This window comes from Somniosus microcephalus, chromosome 5, assembly GCF_052327205.1.
Source record: "Somniosus microcephalus isolate GS21.2 chromosome 5, FLI_Smic_1.0, whole genome shotgun sequence".
NCBI classification, from domain to species: domain Eukaryota; kingdom Metazoa; phylum Chordata; class Chondrichthyes; order Squaliformes; family Somniosidae; genus Somniosus; species Somniosus microcephalus.
Window position 1 is genome coordinate 235,818,809 of NC_140991.1, and position 17,841 is coordinate 235,836,649.

At 45.1% G+C, this 17,841-nt stretch overlaps 1 protein-coding gene across 1 annotated transcript in view; it reads right to left on the minus strand.

Annotated features, from left to right (window-relative positions):
- The window catches only part of LOC147117608 (sodium-dependent dopamine transporter-like), a 237,638-nt gene that overhangs the window by 116,725 nt on the left and 103,072 nt on the right, over window positions 1-17,841 (minus strand). The window contains exons 13-15 of the mRNA XM_085989385.1: window positions 14,621-14,788; window positions 11,832-11,903; window positions 7,655-7,747 (exon numbers count right to left, since the gene is read on the minus strand). Coding sequence (XP_085845511.1) covers window positions 7,655-7,747; window positions 11,832-11,903; window positions 14,621-14,788 — 333 coding nt within the window. The remainder of the gene's footprint in view (window positions 1-7,654; window positions 7,748-11,831; window positions 11,904-14,620; window positions 14,789-17,841) is intronic.

Genomic DNA, 17,841 nt, shown 5'->3' on the forward strand with positions numbered 1-17,841 from the left:
CCCCGATCTCCCGAGCCCCCCCACCCCCGCGAAATTCCCGAGGCACCCCCGATCTCCCGAGGCCCCGCCCCCCGATCTCCCGAGGCCCCGCCCCGCGATCTCCCGCCCCCCGATCTCCCGATGTCGCGAGCCCCGCAGGGAAGAGGGGGGGCAGGGAGAGGGGGGGGAGGGAGAGAGAGGAAGGGAGGGGGAAGGAGAGAGGGAAGGAGGAAGAAACCGGGCAGCCCAGACTAAGATGGCGCTGTTCGGGCCTACATTGAAGTTCCGCCATGATCAAAGATGGCGTTACGAGGAAATTGTCGTGCCGCCAGGATCAAATATGGCGCTGTGGTGTTGCTGCATTGAACTGTTGCCAGGATGAAAGATGGCCGGGCCCAGTTGCCAGGGTAACCCTCCTCCCCTCCCGATCTCCAGAGCCGGTTGCCGGGTTAACCCTTGAGAGAGGGGGGGAGAGGGGATAGGGGGCAGGGGCAGAAAGAAAAAAAAGCTGTCTGCCAGCCTTCAGGGCGGGTGCGGCCAGCCTTGAAGGTGCGTGAAGAAGCCGGCGGCTATTTTCTCATGTCGGTTGGAAGCACGGAAAAAAAAAAATTAATAAAAACTGCAAAATTTCTTTACTTTTAAAAAATGTAGCTGCAAGGTACAAAATCGGAAATCTTCTAACTTTATATGTTCTTTCCTTAAAAACTTTCGGCTTTTGTATATCTTCTAACTTTATATCTTCTTTCGTGAAAAACTTTCGGTTTTTGTATATCTTCTAACTTTATATCTTCTTTCCTTTAAAAACTTTCGCCTTTTGAAAACCGAAGGTTTTTTAAGGAAAGAAGATATAAAGTTAGAAGATATAAAAACTGAATTATTTATTCTCTATCTCTTCACTTACGTTGCAATAGTTGCTGCAGTCACTCCAGTGCTCACGAAGACTAAAGTAACTTTTATTTATTCTGTCTTATTAAGCATCAGGCCCCGCCCACACACGCCATAGGATTGGTCAACCATCACCTGATGGGGGAGACCGAAGGGGGGGGTGAGGGGTGGGAGGAGCTTGCCACAAAACAATTGCCTAGGGTCCAGCATGGCTGGCAACAGACGCCCAGGCTTAGAGGCCTACCTGCAAAAACGGGGAAAGGTAGGGAAATTAATGAGATTAGATAAAAGATTTAGAAAGTAATTAACTTTTTTTAAAAACAATTTCTGAAAGTAATTAACTTTTTTTTAAAAGAATTTCTGTTTTAAAAGGAACTTTTTTTTTTAAAGACACAGAAAGCGGGAAAAAGAAAGGAAAAGTTTGGAATCAAGATGGCGGCGACTCACCTCGGTTCAGAATGATAAGGCCCGCCCACACACGCACCGATTGGTGGACCGTCAGGTCACTGAAGCGTAGGATTGGTCAATCGTCCCGTCACTCGACCATAGGAGGGCCCGGCCGCACGCGCCAGCAACCCGCCGTACGATTGGTCAACCTCGACGTCACTCGATGCTAATGAGCGGATAATGAGCGGAATGTTGAATGTTTTTTGGATACCACGGGCGCAATTTTTGTCTGGCTGAAACGTAAATACGCTTAGGACGGTTCTGGAATCGTCAGCTTTCTTTCGACGTAACGCACGTGTAGGTACGCTCTATAACTTTCGAGTTAATTCAAGACAGACAGACAGAAAGACAGACAGACGGAATGACAGACAGAAGTATCCTTTTATATATATAGATAAGCCCCAAAACATCACTAAATCTTCAAATAAATTTTTTTTTAAAAATCACATTTTTTAAATAAACTATAAATTACATGAAATAACTATTTTAAACAATAATTAAATTTTTGAAAAAAATAATGTTATTTTCTAACAGGGCTAAAAATAAACTTACCTTTCTTTAAAGTATTTAAAAATAATAAATCTGTGGAAAAAATGTTTTAATTTTAATTAATTCACCACTTACCTTGTAAAAAGCAGGCCTTGCGACTGATTTTTACATGTCTAACTTCTGGAGGCTTACCCTCCCGGGAAAACCTGCAAAAAAAACGTAAGTTCGATGCGTACGCGCAGCCTCTCCTGCGCACGTGTTTGACCTCCGAACCCCTTCTTTCAGGAGAACGGAAGTGCTGGTTTCCCTCGTATGCGCAGTGCATGCACGAAACCGGCACTTCCATTGGGCTTAAGGGTGAGTACCCCATGCGTACTCACCTGTGGAGACCCGAATTTCAGGGCCATTGTTTTTTGTAGCCTCAAACACTACAGAATTTAGAAATTATGATTTCTCTGATATGTTGACTATCACTCGAATACCTCTGCATCTAACAATTTATGATTATGGATGACATTAATGTAGGCCGTACTGTTTTCTCTACAATGAATTGGCCTGATGGTTCCTAAGAAAAACTGAGAAGAATTGAATACAATTTATAGTCATGGTTAAGTCTTGTTAAACAGCTGCTCGAGATTCTGAGAAACAATACATTTATAAAGCTAACAGTCTTGTTCAACAGGCTGATGCTGATTAAAGGATGACAAATCTATATGTAAAGTAGGATACTCATTCATCTACTTTACTGTGAAAACATTAGCTGCCTGGCTCAGACTGGTCTCAAATCGTTATGACTCGTGACATAACAGTGTCTATGCCTTTTGTTACAGTGGAATCTCAACGTATTGAAACTCAAGAGGTTGGCAAGAGACTTAGACATATTGATAATTTAAGATATAACCGGACCTCGAGTTGGTGCCCTGTTGTTTCAGGCTGCTGCATGTATGTACAATATGTTTGAAATAAATCCAACTCATTCGCTAGAAATGCTGTGGTAGCCAACCCTCCTATTACTCTCCAGTGCTGCTCTCCCTCTCTGCCGGTCAGCTCTTTCCAACCCCCAGTCAGTATGTGAAACAATCAGTGCAAAGTCGGGAAATAGAACAATCAGCACTAATCTTTTCTAAATCACTGGGTTTGTCTGTTCCAATGTGGCAGCCTCTGTGCTGTGGAAAATGGAGAAACCCACCAGTGAGGGAACAGCACTGAGACCTGAAGTTTCCAGTGCTGCTGGACTCACCAAATTCAAACAGATTAACCCAGCCACAGAGATAATATTGGGTCAGATTTTGCTGACAAAATAACAATGTGTGAATGACCTACGCCGTTATCAATGCACAAATTGGCCAGCAACTTGATGTGTGGAAGAGATATCCTGTGAATTGCAAATAGGCACAAATTGCTGGCCGATTTGTGCCGTTCCGCCGTTAGTTTCACAAAACGGCATCTCGCCCTTAACCGTCTCACACTGACGGTTGAAGAAAGGAGAGAGCAAGGGGTGGGGGGGACAAGCCACCACCGAATCTTTAACTGACAAATTGGGCGAGTGTAGCAGCCTGGGATCGCAGGACAGCAGGGGAACCCAACTGAGTAGAAACGCAAATTACTTGAATATATTTTATTTTAGGGACAGGGAATCAGCCAAAACTCAACACATTAAGTTATTCAATATATCTAATTTTGACATACCAAGATTCCACTATATGTCTTTTGTGCAATTTAAACATCTACAATTTCTAATGGAACTTGCTATTTTTAATCACCTAAAATTAATTAACATTAAATGTGCACCAACCATCAACAACAATGTTAAAAGTTTCTACTTTTGGCAAGTTCTAATAAACCTTATCAATCTAACATATAAAAGTGTCTTTTAAGATTAATTCTTTAAAAACACCGAGATACAGCATGTTATTAAATGGGCCAACCTTTAATTCAAAGATGGAATAATCCAAGTGTCTCTTGAAACCAAAATGCAGAAAAAAGACATCTCAACAACAGCAGTCCTTGAATTTGTATTGTATCTTAATATACTAGAGAGAAAGGAAAATTGCACTTTAATATTCTGGATTATTAATTTAGGGTTTGAATAAATGAAGTATTAAGTTTTCATTCAAGAGTTGAAGTATATTCTTCCCTAAATAATCCTGTTAATTTAAATTAAGTGTTCTTAAACTAAGTACCCGGTACTGTTTTAAACTCTTGTTCTGATAGTGCTCATTCAACTTATAAGCATGGAAAATAGAACATCTTCCATTTCCTTTTGACAGATGCAGCTTGCAGTGTCAAAGAAATGGCAGAATGTCCTGTGTCACAGTACGTGTAGCATCACTTACAGAACAAATTTCACGTTTTCATTTTTTTTAGTATAACTTTGAGCTGTTTTGTCATAATCCACTTGTGTTGAGGGAGCTGATGTTTTCATTATGGCCCCTTTCAGTCTGTATCTTTCAATTCCTTTCCTTTGTTCCTTTGTTTTCACACCATGAGCCAGTGGCGCAGCTGTAGATAGTAAGAAGTCAGTTTTTAATTTAGGAAAATTTGGGCTAAAATTTGATTAGGCACGACATCGCGATGCACGATCGGCCCGCGCCCATTCAAAGTAATGCAGGCAGCACACGATCTTCGTGCTGCCTTCTAATGATCATGATTGCAGCGTTCAGCCCAGTGCTGAGCGTACTGCTGAGTAGCTGAGCAGTCAGCAGGGGGACGAAGTTCATGCGAGGCTAGCTCTATCTAAAGCTAGCCTCCACTTCTTAAAGGCAGTCTGCACCTCTTAAAAGGTGAGGTGCATTCTGCATTCAGCAGCTGCTGGAACTGCTTGTGAAGGCAACTGTGAGTTAAAAATGGCTCAACAAGGCATAGGAAGGGCACCAAGGTTCTTGGATGCAGAACTAGAGGCCTTAGTGCAGGCAGTAGAAGGGAGGAGACAGATCCTCTACCCTCAGGGGGTCAGGAGTCCCTCTATACACAGAATGAGAAGGTAGTGGGAGCAAATAGCTGACGAGATCATTGTCAGCAGTGTTACCCCGAGGACCTGGATCCAGTGCCGAAAGAAGTTCAATGACCTCACACGAGTGGTCAAGATCAGTGAATAGATCTTCAGTAGCCATCTCCCATCAACTACACCACTAGCCTCACACACTGCTCAATGCAACACACCCCCATCACTCATCTCCCAACAATCTCTATCAATCACGACTCATACCTCACATTCATAGCTTCACCTCACCCTCACACACTTACCACTGCTGCAAGCCTCACACCCACATCTTACACCTTGTACACACTGCCAGCTGTTCAACCATGGCAGGCACTTCACCCAAACACATTTCACCATATTCACTGACAGACACATTATCCAAACACAGTGCACCACACTCACTGACACACACATCACCCAAACACATTGCACCACACTCACTGACACACACATCACCCAAAAAACATTGCACCACACTCACTGACACATATCACCCAAACACATTGCACCACACTCACTGACACACACATCACCCAAACACATTGCACCACTCACTGACACACACATCACCCAAACACATTGCACCACACTCACTGACACACACATCACCCAAACACATTGCACCATACTCACTGACACACACATCACCCAAACACATTGCACCACACTCACTGACACACACATCACCCAAACACATTGCACCACACTCACTGACACACACATCACCCAAACACATTGCACCACACTCACTGATACACACATCACCAAACACATTGCACCACACTCACTGACACACACATCACCCAAACACATTGCACCACACTCACTGACACACACATCACCCAAAAAACATTGCACCACACTCACTGACACATATCACCCAAACACATTGCACCACACTCACTGACACACACATCACCCAAACACATTGCACCATACTCACTGACACACACATCACCCGAACACATTGCACCACACTCACTGACACACACATCACCCAAACACATTGCACCACACTCACTGATACACACATCACCCAAACACATTGCACCACACTCACTGACGCATATCACCCAAACACATTGCACCACACTCACTGACACACACATCACCCAAACACATTGCACCACACTCACTGACACACACATGACCCAAACACATTGCACCACATTCACTGACACACACATGACCCAAGCACATTGCACCACACTCACTGACACACACATCACCCAAACACATTGCACCACACTCACTGACACACACATCGCCCGAACACATTGCACCACACTCAGTGACACACATCACCCAAACACATTGCACCACACTCACTGACACACACATCACCCAAACACATTGCACCACACTCACTGACACACATCACCCAAACACATTGCACCACACTCACTGACACACACATCACCCAAACACATTGCACCACACTCACTGACACACACATCACCCAAACACATTGCACCACACTCACTGACAAACTTCCTTTTCTCTTGCAGGGAAAGGTGGTGCCTAACGGGAGGCAGCAGCTGCTAACCGGTGGGGTACAGGCAAGTCTGCATATCCTGACCCAGGTGGAGGTGACTGTGCTTGACATCATTGGAGGGGCTGTCACTGAGGCCATGGCGATTGGCGAGGTTGAAACCATTGAAGATAAGGGTATGCTCATACCTAATGCTCCTTCTCACATCCCACTTGCCCCTCATCTCACAATCTCTTCTCACTTGCAAACTGCTGATGCTGTAAGCATACACATCTTGCTTTCTCCCCCTCCCCTCACCACAACCCTACCCTTGTGCCTTTCTCCTTTCAGATACCCAGAACTTCAACCTGGCGAGCCAGTGCAGGAAGAGGAGAGTGATGGAGAAGGAGAGACAAAGGCCTAGAAATTCAGTTGGCTGCACCAGCCGTTAGCGCCTTAGGAGGAGTAGATCTCGAGCGCTAGGCGCTTAGCGCCCAGGCGCAGCGCGATCTGCGCCTCGCCCCAACTTCAGTAGACATTTAGCGCCGGCGCAAAGTCATTGCGCGCTCATCTGCGCGCGCAGATCATGACGTCATTTCGTCGTGCAACGCCCTTTGTGCGCCCGGAACCGGAACTTCACTCGCGCCGCCCCATTGTGCGCCTGGCGGCCCTAGCGACTGTTGAGTCGAACGGTGCTCAGCCGATGCAGGCCGCGGGGAGCGCAAATTAAAGGGCACTCCTGCAGTAGAAAAGGCAGCCGTTTTGCAACAGAGGAGGAGGAGGAGGAGGAGGAGGACGGTACCACATAACAAACTAAATACACTAGTCTCGGCCTTTCAAAGAAACAAATCCACCCTCCCCCTTTAAGAGCTCACCGGAGCCAGAGTGTCTGCCGGCAATCAGCAGCTCGTCGCACCTGCCCTGCGCCCAACTTCCGGTGTTAGCGCCCCGGGCTGCCGGCTTAGCGCCTAATGATAGTCGTGCATCGCCTGTTTTAGTGCAGCAGCAGCCTCTTAGGGCGATGCAACTGAATATCGGCGAAGTGGCCTCGGCTTTGCGCCAGGCGCAAACTTTAGCGGCCGCCCGACTTTACCGCCCCAAAAGTGGCTATACTGAATTTCTAGGCCAAAGTCTCCAAGAGCTAGTACAAAAGCAAAGAACAGCTTACATGCAAGTTTAAGTAGCGCTGGTGGGGGGTTCCCACATTCAGCAGTGCGTGTTTAGGAGAGGGGGTTGAATGGAGTGGCGACGTCGAAAATGCTAGGTCATTCCTCAAATCAGCGTTACACTGACGTCACAACCTGTCTACTCTGCATACTGCTGGTGCAGCACGTACCGCCCACACTATCACCCTCACCAAGGTGTTTAGTGAATTGTGGCCTGCAGAAAAATGTTCATACCCTTTGGTGTTGCTTATAGACAGGATTTTTTTTACACACAGAGGAACATTTACAGGAAGAAAGATTTTTCTTTCTACTTTCTTTTGTCTTCCACTCTTTCGGTTTCCCTCCCTTTCTGTATAACTCAAAACAGAGTTGTTAGGCTAGGAATTAGGCTCCATAGCACCCGATTTTTCGGAGCTACGGGTGCCAATTGGTGATGAAAATGGCATCCGCATAGCGCACACACTTATGGTGCGTGCCGCGCCAGATGCCATCTTGGTGAACGTGCGGTAGGGTGGGCGTTAGGAGTGTGCACCGGAAGTATGTTGACTGGGCAGATCGCGATGTCAATCAGTGTGCAACTTCATCATCAATGCTGGAACAGACGCTCTTTATGCCAGGAGAGGGAGTTCATTGTCTTCTCTCTGACCAGAGAGTAGCAGGCGGAGCGTGCATGTGGCTTTGCCAGGATAGTGGGCTTCCCCATGGTGCAGGGCATCATCGATTGCACGCTTTGCGTGCGCCGCATCTAAATGCTGAGATGTATCACAACCGCAAAGGTTACCACTGGCTGAATGTGCAGTTGGTGTGCGACCATGCTCAGCACATCATGATGGTGAATGCCGGGTATCCTGGCAGCAGCCATGATGCTTTTATTCTGTGCCAGTCCGCAGTTCCCTCAGTCTTTGAGCCACCAAGACAAATCAGTGGTTGGCTACTGGGCAACAAGGGCTATCCGCTGACCACCTGGCTCATGACTCCAGAAATATTAAGAGGTTTAGCATCTTTGAAAGCGGATAAATCCCCAGGCCCGGATGAAATGTATCCCAGACTGTTAAGAGAAGCAAGAGAGGAAACAGCAGAGGCCCTGGCCATCATTTTCCAAACCTCTCTGGCTACAGGTGTGGTGCCAGAGGACTGGAGGACTGCTAACGTGGTACCATTGTTTAAAAAGGGAGAAAGGGATAGACAGAGTAATTACAAGCCAGTCAGCCTAACCTCGGTGGTGGAAAAATTATTGGAAAAAATTCTGAGGGACAGGATAAATCTTTATTTAGAAAGACGTGGTATTAATCAGAAACAGTCAGCATGGATTTGTTATGGGAAGGTTGTGTCTGACTAACTTGATTGAATTTTTTGAGGAGGTAACAAGGAGGGTCGATGAGGGTACTGCATTTGATGTAGTGTATATGGATTTTAGCAAGGCTTTTGATAAGGTCCCACATGGCAGACAGGTCACGAAAGTAAAAGCCCATGGGATCCAATGCAAAGTGGCAAGTTGGATCCAAAATTGTCTCAGAGGCAGGAAACAAGGGGTAATGGTCGAAGGGTGTTTTTGTGATTGGAAGGCTCAGTACTGGGTTCTTTGCTCTTTGTGGTATATATCAATGATTTGGACTTGAATGTATGATTAAGACATTTGCAGATGATACAAAAATTGGCTGTGTGGTTGATAATGAAGAAGAAAGCTGCAGACTGCAGGAAGATATCAATGGACTGGTCAGGTGGGCAGCACAGTGGCAAATGGAATTCAATCTGGAGAAGTGTGAGGTAATGCATTTGGGGAGGGCTAACAAGGCAAGGAATACACAATAAATGGTAGGACACTGAGAAATGCAGAAGATCAGAGGGACCTTGGAGTGCATGTCCACAGATCCCTGAAGGTAGCAGGACAGGTAGGTAATAAGGTGGGTAAGAAGGCATATGGGATACTTGCCAAGGCATAGAATATAAGAGCAGGGAGTTTATGCTTGAACTGTAGAAAACACTAGTTAGGCCACAGCTAGAATACTGCATGCAGTTCTGGTCACCACGTTACAGGAAGGATGCGATTGCACTAGAGAGGGTGCAGAGGAGATTTACGAGGATGTTGCCTGGGCTGGGGAATTTTAACTACGAGGAAAGATTGGATAGGCTGGGGTTGTTTTCTTTGGAACAGAGGAGACCTAATTGAGGTGCATAAAATTATGAGGGGCCTAGATAGAGTGGATAGGAATGACCTATTTCCTATAGCAAAAGGGTCAATAACCAGGGGGCACAGATTTAAAGTAATTGGTCGGATGGTTAGAGGTGATTCGAGGAGAAATCTTTTCACCCAGAGGGTGGTGGGGGTCTGGAACTCACTACCTGAAAGGGTGATAGAGGCAGAGACCCTCATCACATTTAAAAAGTACTTGGATATGCACTTGAAGTGCCATAACCTAAAAGGCTACGGACCAAGTGCTGGAAAGTGAGATTAGGGTGGATGACTCTTTGTCGGCCGGCACAGACAAGATGGGCCGAATGTCCTCCTTCTATGCTGTAAATTTCTATAATTCTATGATTCCGCTGTGCAACCCACACACACCTGGGCAGCATGCATATAAGGAAAGCCATGCTGCCACATGGAATCTAATAGAGCAGACCATTGGCATTAAACAACGCTACCGCTGCCTGGACCACTCTGGAGCAGTCCTGCAGTACTCACCAGAGCGTGTTTCAAGATTCGTCATGGTCTGCTGCATGCACCACATCTGTGCAATCATGAGGGCACAGCCCTTGCCGCTAGGCATACGGCGACCAGCTGAGGAGGAGGAGAAGGAAGAGGAGAAAGAAGAGGAAGAGGAGGAAGCAGAAGAGGAGGATGTGGAAGGGAGGAGGCCCCTTTCTGCCCGGGCTGTCCGCGATTGACTCATCTGACTGCGGTACCAGTGAACACAACCCCAATTCCCCATTCAACAATAGTCCCACACCTTAGCTTCCCTCTGTTACTGACCATCACAGCGTCCTCTTAGCCACAGTGCTGAAATCAGCAGCCATTTTGGTTAGGTTTTTTTTCTTCTCCTAGCATTCTTTTAACAGTCACGCTCTGGAAAGCGTCTCTGTAGCTTAGCAACAGCTTCAGAGACGCTTCCAAGGTACGGGCCGAGTGTTTACAAGCTTGTAAACGCTCGGCCCGTACCTTGGAAGCGTCTCTGAAGCTGTTGCTAAGCAACAGTGTTTGTTGTCAGATACGGAGATGAAAACCTCCGTATCCTTCAACATTAGCGCTGGTCTATCCAGAAGTTTTGATAGATCGGCAGCAGCTCGGTCCCGTCGGTACCGGATATCGCGAAGTTTCCTGTACTATGACATCCTGTAAACCCCTTTCCACACAGGTAAACGCAGCCACGATGGCAGCAGTCTGAGCTTGCGTGACAGCAGTCCTTGCCTTACTTTAACTGGCGGGTTTCATGAGGCCTGCAAAATCCTACCAGCTACAGGTAAATTCTAAATGGAGGTTAAAGCAGAGGCTTACAGCCTCATTATAATATTTAAATAGACAACCCGCCTCCCGGGAATGGGTTAGCTGCCCACCTCCTGTCCTGCCTCCGCTAAAAGCGGAAGTGGGCGGTTTGGAATTGGGTTCTGGTCAGGATTCAGATTTTTAACACTTTAACCTCCCACCTGATGCCAAACCCACCCGTTTTTTTAGGTTAAAACTCCCCCCATGAATTCACTTCGTAATTACCGCATAATTATAATACATCCACCTACGTGGGCACTTCTGGTGTCTGCCGGAAGTGACATTGGATGATGGATGTGAGCATATAATGAAGGAGGGAAACCAATGGAATGGACGCTCACTGAAGTTCTGCTCCGACCTGCTGCACATCACTGGCAAACTGGTGAATCAACAGCGGAAAATCTGATCCACTCTCCTCTATTCCCAAATCAAGGTCCTTTATATGTAGAGTGAAAAACTACTAATGGTAAACTCACTGGCTTGTAGTTACTTGGTTTGTCCCTTCTTGCTTTTTTCTCACATCTGACCAAAAAAAATTATTTATATTTTGTTGTGCATCCACGGTAAAGACATAAATCATACTGGAAATTGTTGGCTATTTTATCCAGCATACCCATCAGAAACCATGCTTCATTAAACCATTTCTAATATATATTCCATGATATATATATATTTTTTACATAATTTTGGTGGCACAATAGTGTATTTTATTCTGCATGTTACAGGCTATCTGATCCAACTAGTCTCAGCTGTGTTATTTCATTTTTAAAGCTTTTAATATGAGTTCAGGTAAATACAAAGAAATAGCTGTCTGTTTTATAAATTCTGCTCTTTCAAGAAGCATATATTGTTTTGAAAGATGTTTTGTTTTATATAACATCAATACAAGATAGGACTGCTGAGATCCATTTTTCACTGGCAGTTACTCACAGTAAACTGGCGAACCTCTCCATGTTCCACCAGATGAAGGTCCTTCTCAGGTGTAATTGCATTAGCTAACCTCTGAAATGATAAACAAGATTCCATGCATTATCTAACAGGAATTTTATTATATCATATTTATAGACATGAAAGCAACTGGCATAATTACTATTGAAAATATTTTCTTCCCCATTCCTTTGGCTTTTTTGCCACATTTGAATGCTCCGCCTCTTCTATCTCTATTTCAGAATCCTCCTAATCTACTGTCCCCTCATGCCTTCCTCAATGAATTCTTCTCTCAGACATCTACCCTCTGTCTCTGCACTTTATCCTCAATGATTTCAATCTCTTTCTTAACTTCCCTTCCCCACTTTAGTCAACTTCCTTGCCCTCCACCTCCCTTAACCTTACTTTCTACACTGACCTCGCCCACACTCCTTCCCACATACACATGGTCACCCTTGGACCTTGTTATCACACTTGGCTTCAAAACCTCCGAGTCTCTCTCACTAAGGGGACTCGCTCCAATCATTTTCTCACCTCTGTTCTCCTGCAAATCCATGTGCCTGTTGCAAATCATCCACTATCACCTTCTGCCCTGTGAATAAACGGCACCCCAACTCCTTCACATATACCCTCTCACATTCCAACTTTTCGTGACTTTGTGATATTTTTGTCAATCTCTTCTGAAACTATCTTGCGTCTTCCTATGACACCTATGCACAACCAGCCCTGGACTCCATCAACTTCCCTCTATATTACATGCAACCCATCACCAAGACTGCTTTCTTTCACCTGTGAAACATCATTTGTCTCGATCCTAGCTCTTTTTTTCTGGTATTCAAACTATGCCGTTATTACCTCAGCCTCTACAACAAATCCAAAATGTTGCAGCTTGCATCTTCATGTACACCAAGACCCCACACCCCATTACCCTCATCTCCAATGGCTTTCTATACTCAATGAATTGACTAGTTTTTCATCTTGTCTTCAAATCCTTCCATGACCTCACCCCATCCTACCCAAGCAATCTTCTTCAGCCATATTTCCTTGCATGCACCATCTGCTCCTCTGATACCATTTACTTCTTGTTCCATGCTCCCTCCCCACCATCACTGGTGCCCATTTCTGCAGCCACTATGCTCAACCACTGGAATTCTCTCCCAGCATTTTCACCCAGTTACCTCCTTCCCTGCCTTCAAAAAAGCCTGCTTAAGATCTTTCTTTTTAAAGGTGTTTTCACCCTATCACCTTTCCTTTCCCCTTATGCTTGACGTTTATTCTTTGTCCACTGCCTTGTCAAGTGCTTTTAGACATTTCTGTATATGTAGAGAGCTCTAGAGAAGTGTAAATTCTTCTTTTACTGTCCAGTAAAATGTAATTCTCGGATTATTTCTGAAAATGCTTAATAAATTGGAATGCTATTCAATTGTGCAAATACATTGCTAATGATATTCTTTCTTGAGATATTTAAGACCATTTCCTTTGAGATTATGGAGTAAATGTATGTTTATAATACTGGCAGGCATGTCCAGAATTTGGGCACAAAAATAAAAGGGCTAATACCTGCATTAAAAATGTGCACTGAGAAATTTTGCACAGGCATGTTAAGTGTTCATATGCAAATAGTATAGATCAGAAAATGTACCTTAATAACATTTGCATTTATATAAACTTATCATGTTGGAACATCTCAAAGTGCTTCACATCGCAAATTAATGTTAAAGTGCAGTGACTGTTGTATTGCCAAATAGTTGCAGTGTTTGAAACATAATCTTCCACAATACTTTCAGAATTTTATTTTTAACTAACCTGCCTCTTTTTCATCATTTATCTCTCCCCCATTGGGATATTAGCTTCCATCATTCCCTGGTCAGGAGATAGGCAGCTCGCCTACTCCCAGGCATCCACCAATGCTACTTTTCAACTGGCTGCTATGAAATGTACATGAATGACCTGGGGTGACTTTCTATCGATTGTGGTTTGGGTGCAGACCCTTTGTCAGAAGATAGTTCTGGTGGGGTGGGACGTGCAGGAGTGTCTGTTTTTTATTCAGGATGAGCAAATTTACTGAGTGTTTCTAACATTTTCTCTTTTCATTTCAGACCTTTGTGCATGCTTTCGCCCCCCTCCCCAATCTCATCTATCTACTTGCCCTTTCCTTGGTGGACATCTCCCATGCTTTTCACCAACTCAACTATTTGCACATTTCTTTAATGTTTTTCCATTGCTAAACTGAAATTATCTTTTATATCATCTAATAATAGTTTTCTATTAAAACACTTGCAGGCCATTTAACCAACTAGCTTCCTCCCCATGATTATAGTAAAGGGGCTTACTTATCTTTCAGTTTTCAGTTCTGATGAAGGATTATTGCTGAAATGTTAATCTGTCTTTTCTGTTTGCAGATGCTGATTGACCTGCTGCATATTTCTAGCATTTTCTATTTTTCTACCAAATTATTGCAAACAGATGTGATGCAGCAAACACCTCATTTATGTTCCAAGGTAAAATTCACTCCAAGGACCTATAGGAATTGTCATGCATTCAACCCTTTTTGTTATATCGGAATCTATCAAATTTGGTGAGATTTTTGAAATAGGATCCATTTGTCAATAAATGGCCTTTGGGATGCTTGTTATCATGGCTGAAGCACATGAAAGTCATTCTCTGGGTTTCAGAGATGGAGGACACTATCAAAGAACAATAAATCATCTAATGTTCTTCAAGTCTACAAAAAGAATAAAAAGAAATCTGTAAACAACTACTAATTAGTGGAACCTCACAGATGTACTCACCTCACGCAGGGACCCACGCAGGCTGATACATTTGTACACTGCATAAATGGGTACGATTGCCATTGAAGATACAGCAATACACCATCCAGTTACATTGGCCCAGTCTGGAAAGATGTAATTGTCATATTCTGGGGCTTTAAATGTTGAAATGCTGACGACCACAACAAACTTCATTTAACAAGCAGACAGGAAAGATGGAAAGACATAAAGCAGATGTTAAGTACAGACTAAAACAGCTTTTATACTTTTAGAAGGTTTTGATGAATAACTCAAACAGAGGTTTGTAGTGTATGTACTTTGCAGAAGGAACTATATTCTGCAGCCCCTGTATACTGCAGTACCAGTAGTGACCACCCCTGTATATAAGCCTGTGCAGTAACTTTGCATAGTAGTTCCAGTTTTGTCTCCACTCAGTAAACACCTGTTGTAACCAGCTCCTGCAGTCCGTGTCTCAATTACACACGGACATAATACTGGCGACGAGCAGATCCGAACTTACCTACAGTCTGCACCACCTCATGGGGATCCATCCCTGAAGCGAAGTTGTCAGAGGTCGAGGCCAGAAGGAAGAAGGAACGAAAGAAAAAAAAAAAACGAACTGAAGAAACGAGCGTCGACCGTGGGCAACCGCCTCTGATTCATCGGATTTGAAGATTGCAGGAGAGGCTGTCGAGAGCAGGGCTTGGTTATCCTGTCTATGGTGTTCCAGCTAATCGGGCTGGTGGCAGGTAGTACACTGATCCTTCCTGGGCTGCGGCGGGCTAGAGCTCGATCGGGTGGCTTTGCAACGGGGCCGAGCAGCGTTGTCGGGAAGAGGAGAGAGAGAGAGAGGGTGGAGCACACAGGTGCTACGAAGTCGGGCAGCGTACAGACCCGAGAAGAGGGAGGAAAGTGTCCCGTAGGGTTTGCTCTGACGACGGGAAAATAAAAGAAATTAGAAGCGCAGAAAGCTGTGAGGAGCTGCAGTTTGCCACTGGGACCGCGGAGAGCGGCGGTAGCAGCAGCGTGGGGGGGAAGTGCGCGAAGACCATAGGGCGTCACCATCAAGGCATAAAAACGCCAGCAACAGCGCTAGCAGCAGCGGAGAAGACAGAAAGCGCGGGAGGCGCCATCTTAATCCAGCGGGGAAGAAGGCAAAGCGCGGGAGGCGCCATTTTGTTAAATCGGGGAAGAAGGCAAAGCGCGGGAGGCGCCATCTTAGATTTCCAAGATGCCGAAGACTGGCAATATCACTGCCTTCGATAATGCAATAGAAGACTGGACCACGTATGTGGAAAGAGTCGAAGTATATTGCAAGGCAAACGAAGTAGCCGATGAGAAAAAGGCATCGGTACTACTAAACTTAATGGGCGCAAGAACGTATGGCCTATTGCGGAACCTGATCACTCCAGCCAAACTGATGGCGAAGAGTTTTAACGAAATTGTTGATATCCTACAGGAACACCTAAATCCTACACTGCTGCTGATAGCAGAAAGATTTAAATTCCACAGGAGAAATCAGCATAAAGATGAGCAATGCTGATTACCTTACGGAACTACGCAAGCTATCAAAGCACTGCCAGTTTGGAGCAGGACTGACAGACACTCTACGGGACAAATTTGTCTATGGACTCCTGAGTGAAGGAACCCAGAAGAGGTTACTCTCAGAGAAAGAGCTGACGCTGGATAAGGCTTTCAGCTTGGCAGTATCGTACGAAGCAGCAGGAAGGGGAGCTGCGGAAATACAGCAAAAGCCACAGGAATACGGCACCCATGAAATGACACAGGGATTTGAAAAATGTTATCGCTGCGGCAGAACAACCCATGACCAGAAGGACTGCTGGTCCAAGGACAAAATATGCAGGCAATGCGGAAAGATGGGACACATTGCACGAGTTTGCAGGTCTGGAAAGAAGACTAACAACAACAAAAAGGCTACTAAGGAACAGTACAGGAAAGTACAAAAGATGACGGACAGTAGTTCCGAAGACCAGAAGAGCGATAGTGAATCCGGGAACAAGAGACTAAGCTGTCTCAAACTTCACAACGTAATCGCGAAAGAGGATCACCGAACCATTTGGGTCACCCTCACGATAGCAGGGTCCCAAGTCAAAATGGAATTGGATACAGGATCAGCCCTGACCATCATGAATCGACGAGACTACGAGCAGCTATTCTCACATATACCCTTGAAAGAGACATCCATTGTCTTGAAGACGTATACGGGGCAGGAAGTATACCCCAGAGGGAAAATAAGGGTGCCTGTCGAATACAACGGCAAAGAAATACAGAAATTGTATCTGTACATACTGCAAGATGGTGGACCACCGTTATTGGGACGTGAATGGATCAGAAAGATAAGTCTAGACTGGCACTCCATTCAGGCACTGACTGTGGCTGGTAAAAAGGATGACGACGTCACACCTGGACGATTGTCAAAAATCTTAGCTAACGCTAAAGAGGTATTTCATCAAGAACTGGGAACTCTTAAAGGCGTAACCGCCTCGATAAAAATAGAAGAGAATGCAATCCCCAAATTTTTCAAAGCAAGACCAGTACCGTATGCAATTCGCCCAGCTGTCGAGGCAGAGCTGGAGAATCTGGAGAATGCAGGCGTGTTATCTAAGGTAGACTGGAGCGAGTGGGCGACACCCATCATTCCTGTCATGAAAAAAACGTTAAACAATAAGTCTGAGGAGCCAAGGAAGGTTCGCATCTGTGGGGACTTCAAGGTGATGGTGAACCCAGTCCTTCACACAGTACAGTATCCTCTTCCGAGGATAGAAGATATTTTCACCTCACTATCTGGAGGGAAGCATTTTACAAAAATTGACCTAGCACAAGCATATTTGCAGATGGAGGTTGAGGAATCCTCTAGGAAGTATCTCACGATAAACACTCACAAAGGTCTTTACCAGTATAATCGACTGGTATTCGGAGTAGCATCAGCTCCGGCGATATGGCAAAGAGCGATGGAACAAGTCCTGCAAGGGATTCCGGGGACCCAGTGTTACTTGGACGACATCCTAGTGACAGGTGAAAATGACAGTGAACACCTTGCCAACCTAGAGCAGGTGCTCACTAGACTAAGAGAACACGGGCTACGAGCCAATCGCCCCAAGTGCAAGTTTTTTAAGAAGCAGATATCGTATTGTGGCCACGTGATTGACGAAGAGGGGTTACATAAGTCCCCTGACAAAATTGAAGCGGTAGTTAAGGCTCCAGCGCCTGAAAATGTGTCG